The sequence below is a fragment of the Cariama cristata genome, unplaced genomic scaffold (genome assembly GCF_000690535.1).
Source record: "Cariama cristata isolate BGI_N322 unplaced genomic scaffold, ASM69053v1 scaffold21189, whole genome shotgun sequence".
Lineage (NCBI taxonomy): Eukaryota > Metazoa > Chordata > Aves > Cariamiformes > Cariamidae > Cariama > Cariama cristata.
Window position 1 is genome coordinate 1 of NW_009636572.1, and position 17,536 is coordinate 17,536.

Below are 17,536 nucleotides of genomic sequence, written 5' to 3' on the forward strand. Positions count from 1 at the left end.
TAATGATTCTATGATTCTATGATTATATTTGCCTCACTTGTTCAGCTGTAGGCTTCTCAGCTCAAAGTCAAACCGGGTATTTGGTCCTTTGTGATACAGGGTTTACAGGAAGAGCCTATAAGGAATATCTGAAGTGAAATACTCTGAAAATTAGCAGGCATTAAGCTAATGGAGTTGGATGTAAACACAAAGCAGGAAGGCAAATTGAGAACTTTTCAATGTAAATATAGATAGTCTGGATGGCACAGACAGGAATTCGTTTAAGTCAGTGGGCATGTGGGTATTGGATCTTTCAACATTAGCGAAGGATGAGCTGTTTACTCATCTGCGTGTTGCAGGCTAAAGGCTCTGTAAGTAGCGGGAAGACTTTTATGTTCTTTCTTCAACAAACCTCTCTTGTCTGATGTGTTCTGAAATACTTTGTTTCTAAACGGAGAAGCCTAGCTTTAAGACTGATTTGTTCTGCATATCTACAGTGAACTAAGCCTGTAGTCTTGTATGTGCTGGAAGGGATCAGGAAAGGAAGACACAAACAAAAGCCTGGATTGGCATCTGATAAGAACAGAAGTAGAAATAGTTAAGAAATAGTGATAATCTGAAAACATACCTGTTCCACATGAAATATTAGTAATCAGGGATGTACTGGAAAAATCTTTGAGTGAGGAGTGTTGAAGGTCTGGCGTATCACAGTAGGTAGGCCAGCTCCTTGAGAAAGAGCATGCAGATTTGTGTGTGCGTATTGGGACATAACACTACATTGATCTTGTTTCAGATTAGTATACCTGTGGTCTCAGTGACACTTTTGAAGAAAACCAAAACTGCCCTTCTTGTGCCAAATGCGCTGATCATAGCGACAGTCACAGACAGGGTAAGTACTGGTAGAGGGCAAAGCTATTGCAGTCTGCCTGCTTGCTTTTTAATTTTGCTTGTACTCTTTTTTCCCACCCACCACCCCTCCCTACTTACTGGAAGTAGTATGAAGGATTCGTGAAAGTGCCAAGTGGCCACTTAAACAGCTATAGGAATTGGCTGCATGTAGGCATTTAGACTTTGGACCCTGGAGGATCCTGTTTCTTAGGGGATGATTCTAGCTGCTTCTACCTCCTCTCTTGTGACAGGCAAGGACCTTTTTTTTTTTCCCCTCTTACTAACTCCCTGTCTTTTTTCTTTGGATCTGCAGTAAACAAAGCTACGTAGCACTTGGTGAGAAAATAAGAAACAGACTCTCTGGCTGCCACCTGCTCTCTGTAATCTTACCATTCCCCATTTGCCAAGATTGCTGTGTAGTAGCGCTGGGGAAACAAGCAGCTGGGTCAGGAAGTGCATGCACAGAGGGTTACGTGCCTTATTGACAGCTCTGATGGTATTTTTTCATTTACTTGGGTCTCTTACCTGACCAGCTGTACCTTAAGCAACTGTATTTTGTGCATCTACAGTGATACTCTAGAATAGTAATTGCATCAATAAGTAGAAAATGTGATTATCCTAAGAGCAGCTTTAGAACCAGCCCATTTTCATTGCACAAATATTTTGTGGATGCAGAAGACTGTACAAAAAACAAGTTGTTTTTGGTTGGTTTTTTTTTTTTTTTCCCAAAGGGGTAGGTAAAACATAGTATGCAGAGTCTTTTTTGAAAAAGAACAGATCTGTACTATGCTCTGGTTCCTGCAGCAGAACATGGTAACTTTTATGTGCCTGTTCCGTGTGCCTTGTGATGAAAGGTCATAGGCTTAGAAGGAGTAGAGGTTTTTGCTGCTGTACAGAAGTCCTTGAAAATAGTTCTTGATCAGCAAAAACACCTATAAGTTTTATTTAGATAAAAGGAAGCTTGTGCTGTATGCCTTTTCTCAAACAGTTTTGGGACTTTTGTTTTTCAGTACATGTTTGTCTCCTTACTCTCCAGAGATACCACCTACAAGCTATTAAAATCTATCTGTAGACATCTTGAGGTTAGTACTAATGGGAATGAAGATGATATGTAGCTTTGTGTTCATTATTACTGCTTTTCTGCATTTAAATGCCAGGTAGTTTCTGAGTGTGTTCCTCATTAACACTGCTGCTTTTTTCAGGATACAAGCATGGGCAACAGTCCAAATCCCTCTTCTGCAGAAAACAGCTTCAGGGCTGATCGCCCTACAACTCTGCCCTTGGTAAATGGCTTAGATGTTTGGTTTTTTGTTGCGTGGCACTTTTCATTACAAGTACTACTTATAATGCCTGAAGAAGGGAAACAAGGAAATCATTACATCTGTTTCTAAAACTGCCGTGAGTTTTTTAACATTAAGAAGCAGTAGGAATGGTTAGCATAGGTGTAATTTAATCTGATCACGTGCAGTACATATACATGCATATACTTTGGATATATTCCCAGGTCTGTATGCTTTACATATCTCTTTTTAGCAGTCAGATTTCACAGAGCGCTGTATTGACTTAAAGTTGCTTCTTCCTCTGCCATGAACAGTTTTTGAAGTGTTTCTCATTGCAGTCCTTCCTTTGTGAGCCAGTTCAGATATCTTAAGAACTGTGTAGCCACATGTGATGACCAGAGTCTAATTCTAGTAACGCCTGTCCTGGACTTCTCAGTTTGTCCAACTTAACAGTATTTCTTTTGCACACAAACTTAATCATTTACACAAAGGCAGAGGATGAAGCTTGAATTCTGGTGATCATACAGGGCTTATTTTGCTAACTTGAGATCAACGTTGTGATGTCAGAGATTGTTCCTGGTTAAACAGTTTTAAATCTGTAATTGTTGGTTCAATTTCTAGAAGGAAGTCAGAGGAAATAAGATTGCTTAGATTTAGTACAGAACTGAGCTTTCTTGTGACTTTCCCCATCAGGATTTCAATGAAGACTATTCTGATCTGGATGGAATAGTGCAGCAGCAGAGACAAGAGATGGAAGAGTCCAGCAGCACAGGCTCACAAACCCCAGAGCTGGAATGCTTCCAAGGTGAGTGGGATCATGGGGCCTCAAAACAGTCAGCTCTTGGTTTTGCTTCTGTAATCCCCTTCTGATGTGGAATCTACATTCTCCACAGTCCTGGAGAATTATGTGGTTTTTAAGGCCTTCCTCAAAGCCACAATAGCTGCATTTCCTTTTTATATCCCTTTTCAATCCAGACTCGGGCAACAGCGTGGTCAGCAGCAAATCTGATTTGTCACTACTGCCTCCAGTTGCTTATCCATGTACTATCTGCTCCCTACGCTCCCCCATCAGTTATGTTAGCAGAAGTACAATGTAGGAGATGTTCCTCCTTTATAAAAAAGAAAACAAACAAAAATTTTCTAAAGTGGTTCAAGTCACAGCGTAACTTCTAATCTATACAAACAATGTTCTGTACTGTTGTGGCTTTTGATCATCAGAAAAGTTATTTTTGACATGTGTTTTTCTGGGTTTGTGTTTTAAACCCTCATTTTATTCTTTGCAGTTATTAAGACACTTGGAGACACTGTCCAAAGTTGTCCTTTCTTAATACTGCTGTTTGTAATCTCATATACCTCAAGTTCTTCACCTAATTAAAATGTGTAGAAACTCACTGCATGTAAGTTCAGAAGTACAGCGGAACTTGTTTCATGTAGCACATGCTGAATGTTATCTGCAAAACCTAGGGTGTTATTATTCTGCTGTACAATTAATGTATATTAACATATTAATGTTATGCTGTTGTTACTCCAGGTTCCATCTTGACTATACAAGGAGTTGCATAATAAATTTTTACCTTTACTTTCAAATGAAACACTATCATCTTTTTACAGAAGTTTTCTGTCATGTTACTTTTAATTAACTCTTCTTTTTTGCTGTGTGTCTTTTTTTCAGTGATATGATTTGGGGCTATTTGCTTTCATTAGTTGTTAGTATTTACTGTGTGTGTATTTTTAATTGTTTGGTGGTGTTTGTGAAACAGTAACTAAATTGTGGTGTCATTACTTGCCACATGAATGCTTCTGAATGATGATGTAACTTGCTATCTTACTTCCTTATGGCTAATAACTACTTCAAACCTTTCTGTTTTCTTTTTCCACAAGTAAAAAACCAATATCCAGTTAAAGAATCACCTTAGGAAAAAGAATTGAGGGGCAGAGGGGAGCACATCTGTCATTTGTGATTCTGTTTCTTGTGTATCATTAGCGAAGTCCCGGGTGTACAAGTAAAGCATGCACAAAACAGCGTGACTGGATTTTTCTGTCCCATTTCTTTCAAGACATCATCTGCATTTAAAAACAGTCAGGAAAGTGAGCTATAATCTCCTTTTTGAAGTAACAATGTAATATCTTCATTTGATGTTGTTATTAAAGTAATTTAGAATCATTGCTCCAGCATATTCAGTCCTTTTGAGAGATGACTTGTGTTTCTATATAATCTTGTGACTGGAAATTCAGTGATAACCTTCAAAGTTTGCACAGGTTGCTATCTTTCAAAGGACCTGGAAATGTAAATGCAGCATGTGTCATCTTCCAGTCTAGGTGCTTCTTATGTTTTGTGATGGTGTGGAATTATGATGTAAACTGTTTTAAGGCTAGTAAACTGACTGCTGCTTTCTATCTAAGTCCAGAAATGCACCTTTTAAAATCCTCCTATTCCCCTACTCCTTGACTAACTTAAGCTGCCAACAGCTTCCTTTGACTTCATATTTCAGCTTTATTAAAAATCTTGCTTTTGACAGATTATCATGTCGTTGAGACACAGACTCACTTGAAAGTTTCCAAGACTGAGGCAAAATCTGTCCGTTCAGATGCACATGGTAAACGTGGACCTGATGGAAAAGCCCGAAACAGTCCTCGAAATGGTGAGGAGTGAAGGGCAGATCTTCAGCTGGAGTTAGTTGAGATAAGTTTGCATAGTTCTGTCAGTTCACATAATTTGGAAGATCTCTTTCTTTTTTATCCTTCTGTTTATGTTATCTGTTGCATGCTTCAAAACACCATTTGTATGCCGTGGTCTGCTTTGATCCAAGTAACACTTGGTTCTTTTCCTCACAGGCCGCTCTGAAGGCTTCAGGTTCTTCCACAAAGTGAAATCGCAGAGGCTTTTATCTCTGAACCATGTACTGATATTTTACGCAGTTCTGTAAGTGAGCAATTAATACCAAGGTTGTCAAAATACTAGGATTTTCTTATGTTTACATAGATCATATAATCTAAGCATCAATTGAAAAAAAGGATATTATTGGGAATTGTGACCTTTATACCTTTCAGATGTAGAAATGCTGGGACAGGCTTACTTAACAGGCCTTTTACTTTTAAAAGTAAAGGATCTTTTGGTTCGGGAAATATTAAAAGAGTTTAACTACTTGCAGATACATTTTACATGTCACTTAGCAAATCCATACTGAAGGCTGAGATTTTCATAACTGTCTGAATGCCACTGATGGGTATTCCTGAGGTGTTCTAAGGTATTCTAAGATATTCTAAGAATACCTTTGTTATTCAACATGTACAAGTAACAGTTTAAATGGCTTTTAATATTAAATCTATCGGGTACCTCTAAAATTTCCATTAACTGATGTACCTTATTTTTCTCTCTTACAGTGTTTGTGTATTAATATTTTCTACTTTCTACATGAGATACAAAATAAGTGTCCTGGAGGAACGTCTTATTTCCATCACATCCTTTGATTCACATATTAAGGAGTAAGATACACTCTGTAAAATTTTGGGGTTTTAAAATACGTTTCCAGTATCAGTCATGCTCATCTATTTTCTTTAAGGACCATTGTGATACTGTAGTGCCCTTGTGATACTTTAGTGTCCTGTAGTTCTTGTGTCTGTACTAACCTTATCTCACAGCTTTCTGTTAAAGACTTTTAGTACAAATGTGATATATCATGATGTACTACTACACTAAGAGTGTTTCAGGTAACTGTGAGTAACTTCGTTGTAAACTGATGAAGTGAGCAGTTCCTTTCAAGAGCAATGATTCTGTGGGAAAGGTATGACTGCTGTCTTCAGTCTTAATGTCATCTGATTAGCCTAAGATGACAGAAGGACAGAAGGTACTTGATAATCTTTGGGCTAATACATCTGACTTGCTTGTGTAATGTTTTCGGAAGCTTTGGGCTGCCTATATTCTCTTTAGAAACTGATATCCTGTCTTACAAAAAAAAAAAAGAAAAAAAAAATTCAAACAGACTAAGGAAAGATTCTTTGTGCATTTGAAGAGGAAATAGGGAAAGGGGCCATAGTTCCATAGATAGTTCCATTCTGTAGCTAGAGTTGTGGCTGTCATCTGCCCCTGCATATTTTTCTTTTTTTTTTAATATCCATGTTGCATGGATAGGAAATATGCAAACATTGAATGATGAGGCAGTGCAGGAGTATACATCACAGTGGTGTGCCGCTGTAAGTTGTAACAGCTTCCTGTTCCTCTCTTAGGACAAAAGGCAGTTAACTGGGTACTGCTGAGAATACTAATCAGTTTATTCAACATTCAATTTTGCATTAACTCTTCTCCCCTTCTTATAACTGATTTTTTTTCTGAGCTGCTCTGAAAAACATGGCTTCAAAAGTAATTTGTCAATATCAGTGCAAAAACTGCAGCCACATGCAGCACCAGTGGGAATGCTGACAGCTGAAGAAGCACCACCTGAAAAACAGAGGAGGAAAACAAAATTCAAGACAGAGCTGTCGCCAGGCTGAGTGGAACTGTCTGCGAAGTGTTTCAAACCTCTAGCAAGCTCTTGAATAAGTGTGCTTGTTAATTCAGCTTTCTTTGGTGACCCATGCATGACAAACAGGTCACTCTGACAATGCACTTGTGGTCATATTAAACAATGACTGTGCTGCTTAGGATCCAACTGTCTTCTGTGGAAAGCAGTAGGACCTGTACGCAGGTGTCAGAAGACAGAGCTAAGTTCTTGATAAAAAAGGAATAAGAAGAAAATGGTTCTTTATCTTAAACAGGCTTGCATTTAGATTTTACCGATAATGCAATGAGAGGGGTAAACCTACCTCTAACAGTAGGCAATATCAAAAACCAGTTTCCCACTTTTGGCATGTTTTTATTAGCAGGACACTGTGTCCCTCTTCTGAAGCACTCTTACACAAGAAAGTCTTGTTTTCTGTTGCTCTGATCCCAAACAGTAGAAGATACAGTATGATCTAATAAGCAGTCCTACAGTGTCAAGAGCTTGGACTTTTTGATTTCCTCCAAGTCACAGGACAAGGAACTTATGCAACTTTTCAACTTACTTCCAGTGAAAATAGCTGTAAAGTTTTCCATCCAAACTTCTGGAGGATGAGACCACATAAAGAATGTAGTCAAGAGTACAGAACTGACTTAGGCCTTTGTTTCTGTAAACAAGTACACTTCACAATGTTGCCACTGTATTCCCATCTACATGTATCTCTCAGTTCTGATTTCCTCTTTTTCGCTTCTGTCACTTCTTCATTCTCTTTGACAGACATCCAGTGCGCCAAGGTTTGGGATCTCATCTGCAAATTAATGCTGATGCCCTTTGTGATGAGTTAACTGCTAATCTTATAAAATTGGAAAAGGTAAGTTCCTATTATATAATTCAAATGCTGATAACACTAATAAAATTTTTGCTGAATTTCTATAGTCTGTTCTTTTGAAAAGTGCCAAGTTACGCCCAGATTTGGCACCAGAAGCTGGCATGTTTTCTAGACAAAGGAATGCTGTATAAGTACAAGCATTGATATGTGTAAATGTTTTACTTTGAGCTGAAGCTTACAACCAGGAATACTAATAAACTGGACACTTCAGCAGTGATTATTGCATGTAAAGATCTCGATTTTCTTTTTGTCCATCAAGGCCAAGGATTCTGAACTCAACATTTATTACTGTTTGATGAACTCTTCTGTCCGGGGCTTTTGTTTGAGTTTCAGTTTTTTTGATTAGAAAAACGATGCTGACTTTCATCTGAAGTGGCTGGAGTCTGCCTGTTTCACTTTAGTAACACAAATGCTGCGGCACCAGTTATGTAGTTCCCTATACCTGACCTTTACATTTTACCATTCTCTAATTGCAAAATTAGATGCACTTGCTGTCTTAAATTGGAAACCTATGCAGAACAAGAGTGGGCATACAGACCTTATTTCCTCCACGGTGGGTGTTGTGGTGGACTAGTCTTGCCCAGCAGTCAGATGCCCACCCAGCCGCTCTCTCACTCCCCCTTCCTAGCAGGGCAGGAGGAGAAAATAGGATGAGAAAGCTCGTGGGTCAAGATAAAGGCAGGGAGATTGCTTACAAGTTACCATCACAAGCAAAACAAACTCGACCTGGGGAAAATCAATTTAATATACCAGTTGAAATAGATCTGAGTAGTATGAAACAAGGACATATGATAGAACAACAACTTTCCTCCCCCCGCCCCGTCCCAGGCTCAACTTCACTCCTTTGCTCCTGTCTCCTCACCTCACTCTCTGCCCTCCAAGTGAGGCTGGTGGAGGGTTACAGTTTTCTCTCTGCTGGTCCTTTCTTCCCCTGTTTTGCCCCTGCTGCAGGGTCGGCTCCTCCAAGGGCTCCAGTTCTTCAGGACCTAACTGCCTGCTCTCACATGGGTCTTCCGTGGGCTGCAGCAAGGGCATCTTCTCTGCCATGGGGCAACTCCTCCCCCTCCTCCTTCTGAGACCTTGGTGGTCCTTCTGCTGTTTCCCACCCTCTTACACTCCTCCTGTCTCTGTTTGGTGTTTTTCCCCTTTCTTAAATACACTTTCCCAGAGGCTCCACCACCATCTTGGCTGAGAGGCTCCGCTATGCCCTGCGGTGGGTCCATTGAAGGAGGCTGCTGGAGCAGCCATGTCCAGCACAGAGCATCCACAGCAGCTGCCCCTGCAGCCCCCTGTCCTGCCCCTGCCCCCAAACTTTGGCAACTGCACCAGCTACGGGTGTATAAAATGTTACATGTTGGGAACATATATACTGGCCAGGCAAGAAAAAAAGTATTGATGAAGCAAAAACGAAAGTTACGTGAATTTCTATGTGCTTAAGCCACATGGGTATTTTTGCCTCTGTTTCTAGAAGTGAGTGCGTGCCAAGGTCTTCCAACGCCTTTTTTTTTTCCCAAACCAAGTTTCTCAAATAGCATAAAGCTAGGATTATGTAATAACACTGTTTACTTGTGTGGGATAGCTTTTACAGGGACTGCCAAAAAGAGGTTTCTCCCCCCACATCTCCACCTCCTTGGCTGTGAAACTCTAGAGTGATGCTGGCATAACCCCTGTATGCTCTGGGTAATAACAATATAAATACAAGGGGAAAATATTTACCAGATGATTACCAGATACAATCTTTAGCCAAATTAGGTCATTTAAGAGGTTACTGCTTTCCAGCTGTCTGGGACAGGCTGGCAAGATGGCTCATGGGAGACTTCATTTCATTTCAGTGGGAAGCCAGCCAGCCCGCCCTTCGCAGCAGGGCTAGACACTTTCCCACTCCCTTATATATGCTTGGAGACACAGTAAAAGGCAGCTGGATGGTCGGATCATTCAGCTATTCCCACAGGAGTAACCCTCTGTCCTGAATTAGAGTCTTAAGTCATGTGCTTATTTCAGTTAGTGCCTTCAGGATTGAACCCTTAGAGTCTTACCTTGTATTTGTCAAATACTCAAGACAAAATCAACTGCTGTGCATACATGCTAAATGAGTATTGCTTGTACCTGTGTATTGCCACATGTCAGTCCTCTCTAATCTAGGTGAGCAGTGGTTAGAACGGGATGTTTGACCTTACTGTCATACTGCAAAACTTGTAGAAATCTAATAGCTTTATGTTCTCTGAGCAAAGTTACTACAGTTGTTAAACTGTTTCATGTTTACCTGTTTAGTGAAAAGTGCTAGTAATTAGCTGCAGCTGGCTTCAGCAGCAAAGGTAGCATAAAAGTTACACTGGAACTTGTCATCTCTCCCCTCGCTTCCTGTGCGACTCCAGCATTGTAAACTACAGCACTGATATTATCTAGGTTAAAAGCTAAAAATTATTCTCAGTTAAAAAATGTTCAGTGCAAGAGTATGTTGCAAGGACTTTTTGAGTGTGACCTTGTGATTTTTACAAGCTGTACTTCATACATGGAACCAAGGAATTACCATGGCTTTGCAGAATTTTGCTCTGGCATTTAAGTGTATTTAACAGGCTGTTAAAATGCACCATGTCTATCAGAGGATAAAGCATTAAATTGGGGGAGGGAAAACGTGACCAAATATTACTTATTCCCTCACTCAAATGTAGCTTGTTAAAAGGAAATGCCTGTGTATGTGTTAAGTGACTCGTATAAAATTAGGTGCTTCTTATTGTTACCTTTTCCCAAAAATGCCTCTCTTGAAAAAGGTATGCATCTGGGCTAGAAATCATGAGGTAGGATTAAGAAGTGGTGTCCCTGAACAGGAAGTACAATGGCTCCTCAAATTAAAGCCTGAAAGTAGCTGTGACTTAAACCTTCTATAGCCGGTGACTGCCATTTACTAAGATATAGAGAACACATGTACCAGGGGATGTGACCCACTATATTCCTCCCTCTCTGCTTTTAAGGACAAGGAGATGAAACGTGGATAAATAGGCTATGTAAAATAGGTCTGTGCAAATCATCCTTGAGAATGTGACTGGCAGGTGTTGCCTTCGGTGTCACTAAGGGAAGATAACCCACAATCAATACACTAAATCTGGCAAATGGGACATGTCTACCAAGGGTTAGAAGACCTTATTTTGCTGCGCACACATCATAACTGGCTGTGTAGCTGAAGCTGTTACAAAACTATTTGAATTATCTTAAACCTAAGAGCTGCAACTTTGAAGTTTGAGGCTTTTATTGGGTTTTGATCAAGTTCAAAATAATTGGGTTTCTTGTCCCTTTCTTTCTAGTTCTAGTATTTTTCTGTCTTATTTTCTCATACCTAATGAAGGAGAGAATGTGTAGGAGGAAATTACAGGAGATATTCATAATATGAAAGCTGGGTGTGCTACTGGCTGATCATACCCAGATGTTTCCTTTGACTCTGGTGCAGGTAGCATTTAACATGAATACCATTGGTATGAATAGTTGTACCAGAACTAATGTGCACACAAGAGAGTATGTTGAAGAGTATGTCTGGATTTTTTTTTTTTTTTTAAATGCAGTATAACACTTCTTACCTCCCAATTATTTTTCTCTGTTTTTCTAAGATACAGAACAACTTACAAAAACTACTTGAAGATGGTGAATGAAACATTGATGTTCTTGGACTGCTTCAGACCTCATTCTTCTCTTGACAAACAGTTCCAAAGGAGCTCTGCTGGACGGAGTTCAAGCTTCCTTATTTTCTGTCCAAGCCAAGCTTAAACTACTGTAAATATCATGTTATAATGCAGAAAGTCAATTTATTCTTGAGCATGTATCTATATATTTTGAAAACATATGTTTTGATCTACATGTATCTATATGTTTTGAAAATAAGGGGATTTTTCCTTCTCTATTGTGTGTGAATTAATGGATTTTATAGCTTGCTTGATTCTAGACTTGCTTACACCCGTGCAAACCTGGTGCATCTCCTTTTACCTCAGCATTTGCTTTCTGCCTATTGTGATGCAAGTGTAAATGGGAAGAATTTCGGTCATGACTCATGTGCTGAGGTGTTGTGTGAATGAGCTGGTATCTGTCTCAGCTATGGTTACAGATCGGTGCTGTGCTCTTCATTTTTACTTCTTTGTGCCCTGGCATCCCAAAGATCAGAAAACAGACACCTCTGGATTTGGTCTTGTGAAGTTCTGGATGTTCAAGGTGTGCTCAGTTCTCAGGTGCTGTAAAAAAACTCAATTCCACTTTCTGTGGCATTGCATCACCACTGAGGGTAAGGTGTGTCTCTACTAGGCATTCAATTTCCATTGAAATCAAACTTGAAATATGTATGGACTTGCCAATTTACAATTGAATTACTTATGAATAGCGGTATGGGTGTGACATATCTGCACAACTTAGAAAAACTGCTAGGTTTTTTTGTCCGCTCATACTGCCTCTGTCCATTAAATTAATTGGTGTGAAGACCCTCAGTCAGGTTTCCTTGGAGTTGCATGGGATTTTGATTGGCTGAACAAGTGCAATTTGTGCTGCAGTTGATGGAAATCTAGTCTTGGTGTGTGACTCCAGGAACCGGGTATTTCCACATGATAGGAATGGCAAATTAATGATGCAACAATACAAACAATCAGTAGAGTGAATGAAAAAGTGGACACCTTCTTTGTTAATACTGTTTTGGTTTTTTTTTCACAGTGCCTAAGGTGGGATAACTGGGGATTTTTAGCTTTCTGATTCAGCAAGCAGGCTGGTTAGTTTTTAAAAAGCAATATTTGGGGTAACAACAACTAGTATCTGTAAAGCAACAGTATTGTTCATAATATGCTATGCATTTTAGAACCATTTCTGTGAAATGTACCTACTTTGTTAAATAAACTTTTTTAAAACGAGCAACTCTGTACTATAATTTGAATTAACCCAATTCTATCCATCAGTTTTAGTCAAACGCAACACTCATGATCATGAGGCTTGTACTTCACAGTACAAAGTTTGTGCAAAACCCAGTACCCAACACAAAGGGTTTGGAACTGCACCCTCCTGGTGTGCTTCCTCCTACTGAGCTGTACTCAAGGTCTTCCCAGACTGCAGTGACAGAACAGTAGGAGCAAATTTGGCACCCAGAGTTTCGAGGAAATTGTAATAGTTTTCTAAAGTAATTCCTCCTTGAAGGATACTGGATGAATATCTGAATGTTGAGGCAGCTCTGAGAGCCCTGTGTGCACTCTAATGTGCCTGCCTGGCTCAAGATTCCATCTGAACATGGTCCATTAGAAATCTGTGAGATTTGACTGTTATCCTATTGCAGTCTCTGCCTTTCCTTCCTCAGCTATCATGAGATTATTGCAGTACTTATTTCAACAGTTTTCTTGTGAAATTAAGTTATTATTTTCTTCTTTTTCCATCCTTTTCCCTACTGTCTTCTTCTTCCACAGTTACACAGTTTATGCAAAGTTTTGGACTCTGACCTCATCCTCCCTTCTTCTCTACTTCCCTGACTTTAATTCTGTAATCAGTACAGAAGTCTGTACTTTTATTTATGGTTTAAGAATTGATGTCACAAGTCACTTTTATCAAAGGAACTTCAAGGAAACTTGATTAGATCCAGCAGCTGAATTGAGTTAGCCTGTTACTCCTTTATATCAGCAACGATGTGCTTTGCTATAGGAAAACAAGGGCAGACAGAATATGTGGCATGTGCCTTTGTAAAGTAGGCAGGCTAACCCCTTATCATTAGCCATAAGTGAACAAAATAATTACCCAAGTGAATGAGTAATCAGAGGTGGCTATGTGCCCTTTAGCCCGTTGCGGCAACGTGCCAGGGCAGGCGAGCCTGGACGAAGATGTAACAGTGTCTTTCAAAAGGAGGAGAAGCAAATTACACCCCAAATAAAGAATGGGCGCTTAGTGCTTGTGACTCTGTGGCCACATCAGCTCACTGATGCAATTCAGTATGGCCAGCTCTTCTCTGCTCTTCAGCTGGTACACTCGCTCCTCCTTTTCCTAGGAGGAGGAGGAGGATGTCTCGAGGATGTCATGCTGTTCAGAAGTCAGTGCAGAGTTGGGCAGTGTGTAGTACTGCAGGGCTTCCAAACTGGGGGCAAAGTTTAAAAGTGTGAGTGGAGTGGTTTCAGTCCTGTGATTCAGTCTTGTGAGTGAAGAGGAGGGTTTTTCCCCAATCCTATTTGCGAGGGAAGTATCAACAGCAGTGATGAGTGAGGAAAAGCTGCTTCCTGCAAGGGCAGGAGTCGGGTGAAGAGTAAGGGGGCTTCTCCTCCCAACATCTGTGGTAGGTAGTGTGAGCAAAGGCCACGAGGAGGGGTTTTGCTGTTTGGCAAAGGTGAAGTGGTAGTTTGCAGAAACAGGTGGGAAAGATGTGCGGCTTCAGGGAAGTCAGAAATCTACACCAAGTATTTAGCACGCAGTGTTGATCACTTGTACTTTGCTGAATAGGCTGCCTGGAAATCTGATTCAAAAAGTCAATTTTCTTATTTCTTTGGTTTTGTTTTTCCAATTTTGTCTGTCTGTTGTCCCTGACAGCATAGAGGCTGGAAAAACAACTGGGTTCCACCAGCATGAAGGACCTAGTAGTAGTACCAGGTTCTGGCAAGACACTTTGAAACTGCAGATATATGGAAGGCAACACAGGCACATCACTAATGTTTTCTCTAGTTGTAGTTGCTGACCCAGTTATTTTTTCTTAACAGTCTTAGCTCAAGCTTATTCAGTTCATGTGAGTGCTTGTTCTAAGGGAGAAACAAACAAACAGCTGCTTTATTGTCTTTCTCAGAAAATGAATTTTGAGGAAACTCCCAAGACACTTTGGTGGTTGTGGGTTAAGAGCCATAGACAAGACCTGAGTTCTGCTTGTACATTCTGCCAGTGTCCAGCAAGTGGACTCCTTATGTTCTGGCCTGGCAAGACTAATTTAAAGCAATTTTCTCCACCTCGCTGGTATGAACATGTAGCAAATAGCTAATAGTAGCTGGGAGCCAGGAGGCAGGGGATAAAACATGGAAGTATATTATAGGCATGATTTTCTGGTGTTTTGGAATTCATCTGTTTTCAGGCTGCTGTTTAAGAAGAAGAGTTCTCCTTTCCATTTGTCCCCCTCTTCCATATTCCTGATTGTTATTTTCTTGTGCATTTTCACAGATAGAAAGGAGAGGAAAAAAGTAATACGGGTTTGGAGAGGCTGGTTAGGTTGAGGGCTTGTTGAATTAGTTTTCTGCCAAATTCATTGCCTGAACTGGCTTGGGCTGAGGGGTATCAAGTTTATGATACTGTTGATGTGAAGGATGCAGCTGGCACTCTGAGAAGGGGAAGTATTATAAAGCCCCCTCTCAGCAGAATGTGAAAGGTAGTAACTCCCATTAGCATTTGCAGAAAAGACAGTTTTGTCTGCATGTGTTTGAATTTAATAGTATCAGTGCTTTCACCTGAACTTTCATGCAGGTGGTAGTAATGCTCTCCGCTTCCTGCTATACCTGCACTTTCATTTCCAAGTTTCCACCTAATAGTCAGCTGACAAATGCTAAATAAATCTCTAGGTCGGTGTTATCCAGGCCTTCGCGGGCTATTGCTCAGCTGGTTCAGCTGGAGCTGCTAGCGACGTGTTACTCCCAAGAACATAGGAGATTTTGTGTTTACAGTGCAGGTGTGACATGCAATAAAGATCATTACAAAGCTGGCTGTTTAGACAGAAAACTGAGCAAACAGTTAAACTAAGCAAACAGTTCCTTTTGTGCTCAGTGCCTGTGTGTATGCTTCTGTAAACAGCAGAGGAATAATGTCATTTGAAAGGATTTTGCCAGCACCTGCTTTCAGTTTGCCTGGTGAGACTCTCTCAGTCTGATGTGCAATTTACTCAAGAGGGAAAATTGACTAATCTCGTTTGACACTTCTAGGTTTGTGGTTTGAACTCAGTGGAACTTTCTGGTAAACATGATTGTACGTAATGAGATTTTACAAAAGGGATGGGTTTTTTTGCTTTCTTGGGTTATAAAATCAATGTAATACAATTTTACAATTGTAGAGCTTCATGATAGTATGTTGTTCAGCAAACAGCCACAACGAAATATATGTCAGTAAATTTCATTTAATTGTCTCTTAAGTTATTCCCTGTTTATCAGTAGCCTTCCTGGATTTTAACAAAAAATCAATCAAGTGCATATAATAAAAGAGTGTCTACTGTATGCTAACTCAGCAGCACTTAGGAGACTTTATTCCCTGAGCTTCACACAATGTTATTATGTCTGTAACTATTCCTGTCCAAAATATAGGCATTTCACTGATACATACATAGTTGTTTTTTTAGACCTTCTGGTTTTCCTCCTTGTGGCATCTATTGACCTTCAAGTTTCCATTTAATCAAACCAGCCACCGATAGTGTGCCTACTCAGCTTAGGTTCCATCTAAAATTATTTGGGTGACTAGGCATACATACTTAGGGCACTGTGGTTAGGAGCCCTTGTATACACCTGCTACTGGTAGGACCCTCAAAGGGGATGATCCCAAGAAGGAAGTGATGAGACAAGTGCTCTGAGAGGATACCAGCAGGATTGGTGCAATAATCAGAAGCTTTTGTCTTTCTTCCATACCTGGTGTCATCTCTATTGCAATTTACAAACAAGTGGTCAGGATGCCGCATCTTAGCAAGCAGACTTCGAGCAGGAATTCAAACCAGGCCTATGTCAGCAAAGCCTTCCCTAAGTTTGTGCTTCTTGCACAAAAAAAGTATAAGAATATTCCATCTATCCCCTATTGAAATTACAAATGCTTTGCGTGAATCACTTTACCTTTTTTCCCCACAATGGGCAGTATTTGTGCAAAAAATCTTCATTCTCCTGGAAGGTCCAAACACCTTTCCGAGAGTGTAACTGGTGGAAGGGGTAACCACCCTGAGTTGGATGTCTGTTTACGAAGTAGACATCTGTGCCAAAAAACTTGGAAATTAGCTCCTTGAAGAGAGTGTCCTAGAAATTATTGCCCTCCATATGTGTTTCATACTGACTAGGCCAGCTAGCTGCCAGCCTCTGTGAATTCAGTCTAGATAGTTTTTCCCGCCACCCCCATTTTCTTTTCCTTTTGTTCCTTGTGTGTGAAGCCTGTGCCAATGTATTTTATTGTGTATGTGACCTTCTTGCCTTGCCAATTTCTCTACCAAGTTGATTTGGATACTGGTTAAAAGTTTGTTATGTTCTTAAAGTTGAAAATATATCTTTTCCCAGGCTTTACATAACAAACAGCAAGCTCGTGTCATGATGATGTAGTAACTGCATCCTATTCTGGAGGTCTGACTTTCTATATTAAGCTTCATAACAAGGTTTTATTAGTCTTTGGCAATGCAGGTAGTTTGGACTGTACAATAAAGGCCTCTTCATCTGCTGTTTTCACTTAACGGTATTGATAAGGTAATTTTCCACTGACTAGGCATTTTAGCAGTGCTTAGCAGGAGATTAAAGGAAAATCATTCCAACGTGCTGTCAAGTACAAAATTAAAACCCAGCTCTCTGCACTATCTACAGATAGATAAGGGCTCCTTCCAAGAAGAAAAGGTAATGAGTAACTTAATTATAATCTTACATGCTGGACCTGGCACACATGGCAAAATATAGCTCTGCATCCTTCCCACATTTACAGCTTGCTATCGTGGCAATATGCACACATGGCTGCATTCTGGATCAAGGGCAAGGTGGGAAGAAAGTCAGCTTGTACTAACAGCTGTTTCCTTGACGTGTGTAGTGAACTATGAACCTTCTCTCACAGATGAGTCACGTGAAAAATAAATGCTTTATGACACTGTCTTGTGATACTAGCGTGAAGAGATGTCCTTCTATATTTTCCCCCAAAACAGTTCAAAGCGATGCCACCAACAGCACACATGGAAAAAAAAAAAAAAAAATCTACATTAGCTGATTTGGAAACGATCGGCCTTCTAAAGACTCTGATCAACGGTAATGCCTATAAGGAAGATGGCTGTTAAGCTGAAAGGCTTAAACTTCTTGATTGTGGGAACACATCTTCCACACTTC

At 40.1% G+C, this 17,536-nt stretch overlaps 1 protein-coding gene across 1 annotated transcript; it reads left to right on the forward strand.

The window, feature by feature from the left end:
• Nucleotides 1-772: 772 nt before the first annotated feature.
• Nucleotides 773-11,207, forward strand: GRAMD3 (GRAM domain containing 3; the record flags this gene model as incomplete). Its single annotated transcript, XM_009707966.1, has 9 exons — nucleotides 773-868; nucleotides 1,878-1,949; nucleotides 2,070-2,150; nucleotides 2,841-2,952; nucleotides 4,667-4,789; nucleotides 4,983-5,070; nucleotides 5,532-5,633; nucleotides 7,403-7,496; nucleotides 11,123-11,207. Coding segments are annotated over 9 exons (804 nt in total), but the record flags the coding sequence as incomplete, so codon positions are not given.
• Nucleotides 11,208-17,536: the final 6,329 nt, after the last annotated feature.